This window comes from Haliotis rubra, unplaced genomic scaffold (genome assembly GCF_003918875.1).
Source record: "Haliotis rubra isolate DU_JTF1 unplaced genomic scaffold, ASM391887v1 Scf81, whole genome shotgun sequence".
NCBI lineage: Eukaryota > Metazoa > Mollusca > Gastropoda > Lepetellida > Haliotidae > Haliotis > Haliotis rubra.
The window spans coordinates 2,569,422-2,572,996 of record NW_025767535.1 but is presented as its reverse complement, the minus strand read 5'-3'; the positions used below and the strand labels follow the sequence as shown (position 1 = coordinate 2,572,996).

General features: G+C 47.2%; 1 protein-coding gene across 1 annotated transcript; it reads left to right on the top strand.

Annotated features, from left to right (window-relative positions):
• Positions 1 to 516: 516 nt before the first annotated feature.
• Positions 517 to 2,349, top strand: LOC124261818 (GATA zinc finger domain-containing protein 14-like). Its single transcript, XM_046696195.1, has one exon. The coding sequence runs from the start codon at positions 517 to 519 to the stop codon at positions 2,347 to 2,349; it is 1,833 nt and encodes a 610-aa protein (XP_046552151.1).
• Positions 2,350 to 3,575: the final 1,226 nt, after the last annotated feature.

Here is a 3,575-nt window from a genome sequence, read left to right as displayed (position 1 = left end):
ACAGAACGCACACCGGACCCGAGTGGCAAATGTTCCCTAAGGGGAGACCCGCTTTGTTACTTACACAACCAGGAGGTCTGAACAGGGATTGTTCATCTTCGATTTAGTAAGTGGGACCAACCTGAAAAAGTCGAGATGGTGAGGTCTGAGCACACCTGTTGCCATGATTCTCCACCTGACTGTCTCTAACGACACCATGTTTCCTTTCATCGTTAAACGACAAAACACTTACACATCTCACATTAGCCAGTTTATCTGAGAGCACCCAGCAGCATTCCAAAACAACGACCTCAGTACATCTTCCCAAAACACTGGACAACAAGCTGCTGAAAGTTGGTGGGCAGATATTTGGCTAACTTCAACATCCTCCATGGATACACAGACTACAGATCCTGTTGATGTTTGCCCTTCTACATAGATCGGACTGCAAAGTCATGTCCTGAAACCAAACAGCTCCACGTGCAGTTGCTGAAAACAGCCTTCCATCAAGGGTTCCGACGATCCTCAGCCTTTCACATGGGTCTTCACAGGAAGGAAAGAGGAAGTTTCTCCAGCCATCACCGGTACAGTACCAACCATAACAGCCACAGCACCAACCACCACAGCAGGAGTACCATCCACCACAGCAGGAGTACCATCCACCACAGCAAGAGTACCATCCACCACAGCAGGAGTACCATCCACAACAGCAAGAGTACCAACCACCACAGCAAGAGTACCATCCACCACAGCCAGCAAGAGTACCAACCACCACAGCAAGAGTACCAACCTCCACAGCAAGAGTACCATCCACCACAGCCAGCAAGAGTACCAACCACCACAGCAAGAGTACCAACCTCCACAGCAAGAGTACCATCCACCACAGCAAGAGTACCATCCACCACAGCAAGAGTACCAACCACCACAGCAAGAGTACCATCCACCACAGCCGGCAAGAGTACCAACCACCACAGCAAGAGTACCAACCTCCACAGCAAGAGTACCATCCACCACAGCAAGAGTACCAACCACCACAGCAAGAGTACCAACCACCACAGCAAGTGTACCATCCACCACAATAAGAGTACCAACAACCACAGCAAGAGTACCAACCACCACAGCAAGAGTAACAACCACCACAGCAAGAGTACCAACCTCCACAGCAAGAGTACCATCCACCACAGCAAGAGTACGAACCACCACAGCAAGAGTACCAATCACCACAGCAAGAGTACCATCCACCACAGCAAAAGTACCATCCACCACAGCAATAATACCAACCACCACAGCAAGAGTACCAACCACCTCAGCAAGAGTACCCACCACCACAGCAAGAGTACCATCCACCACAGCAAGAGTACCATCCACCACAGCAAAAGTACCATCCACCACAGCAAGAGTACCAACCACCACAGCAAAAGTACCATCCACCACAGCAAGAGTACCAACCACCACAGCAAGAGTAACAACCACCACAGCAAGAGTACCATCCACCACAGCAAGAGTACCAACCACCACAGCAAGAGTACCATCCACCACAGCAAGAGTACCATCCACCACAGCAAGAGTACCACCCACCACAGCAAGAGTACCAACCTCCACAGCAAGAGTACCAACCACCACAGCAAGAGTACCATCCACCACAGCAAAAGTACCAACCTCCACAGCAAGAGTACCATCCACCACAGCAAGAGTACCAACCACCACAGCAAGAGTACCATCCACCACAGCAAGAGTACCATCCACCACAGCAAGAGTACCACCCACCACAGCAAGAGTACCAACCTCCACAGCAAGAGTACCAACCACCACAGCAAGAGTACCATCCACCACAGCAAAGTACCAACCTCCACAGCAAGAGTACCATCCACCACAGCAAGAGTACCAACCACCACAGCAAGAGTACCAACCACCATAGCAAGAGTACCATCCACCACAGCAAGAGTACCATCCACCACAGCAAAAGTACCATCCACCACCTCAAGAGTACCAACCACCACAGCAAGAGTACCAACCACCACAGCAAGAGTACAACCACCACAGCAAGAGTACCATCCACCACAGCAAGAGTACCATTCACCACAGCAAAAGTACCATCCACCACAGCAAGAGTACCAACCACCACAGCAAGAGTACCATCCACCACAGCAAGAGTACCATCCACCACAGCAAGAGTACCATCCACCACAGCAAGAGTACCATCCACCACAGCAAGAGTACCATCCACCACAGCAAAAGTACCATCCTAAACAGCAAGAGTACCAACCACCACAGCAAGAGTACCAACCACCACAGCAAGAGTACCATCCACCACCACCCTGCAGTACCAGCACCACTCCGTCAGACATACAACGCAAAACACTGCAGTGACAACCAATACCCTTCTCATACCAAGCCGGTTCCAGCAACCACTGAACAGACCTTCGAGGCAGATATCGTAGATGCGGTGAGGTTTTATGGTTTCACACAATTGCACCAATCATTGTTGAACAAAACATCTTTATCGGAGTTAAGACGCATTATTTATGAGGCACTTCAATCAATGGAGATTGCAGATGATTTTCCTTCCCTACCCAAAATGTCATGTCGCAATAGTTTGGAATAAAAATTGTTGTTTTCTCTTTTACCTAGGTTATAGTGAAATAAACAGTCTGTTTTGTCTTTGTGTTTTTGACATGCTTATTCGGTAACTTCAATGCCATGAAATAAATACAATGATATGATGTTTATTTTTTGTAACAGATGCAACACTCAGCAATATTCCAGCGATGTGACAGAGGCCTGTAAATAACGGGAACTTGGTCAGAAGCCCTAGTGTTTGATATCATGAGCACTGTACCACGCGGTTGGATTAAGAAACTCCCTGAAACTACCAAATCCTCTTTTGTCGACGTTTATTGCGCACTAAAGCCTCTTAGCGCCCCGAACTCCTGGAACTACGTCATAGACCATGTTGTTCTACGTTGCGGTGGATTCCTCCAAAGGTGCCGCCGTAACCAATTGGTTTGTCGACCCGAGACCGTTCCATGGCTGACTGGGTTAGATCGCTGACTTTGTGTGCTGGCGATTAGGTGCCTGACTCTGACAGTGTGGCTTCGAAACCCGGAAAGGATTTCACCCAAAAGTAACAGAATCTGTACTTCACTGAGAGAGTGTAATCCCAAATATAACATGTACACATGACTTTCTAAATGGCACTGTTCACTGATGTCGCGTCACTGGCAGCGAAAAAGCTTAATGAATTTAAAGAAAATTAAAAAGAAGAGGAATTAAAAATGATATGAATTTATTGTATTTTAAACATACCCGTTTTTTTAATATTCTGACACATATTGAATGTACACTGAACCCGGCACTCAAATGGGTTTACACAGCAGTTAAAACGTACTCTGTACATAATCTACATACTTGATGCGTCAACTGACAATAAACGTTCAATGTACATACCAAACGACGAGTACAAATTAGACAGCTGAAACTTGAGGTGTTCACTGTACACAGCAGACAATCGTGTACACTGTACACAACAAACAATCGACGTATACACTGTACACACCAGATAATCGTCGTGTTCACTGTACACAGCAGACAATCAA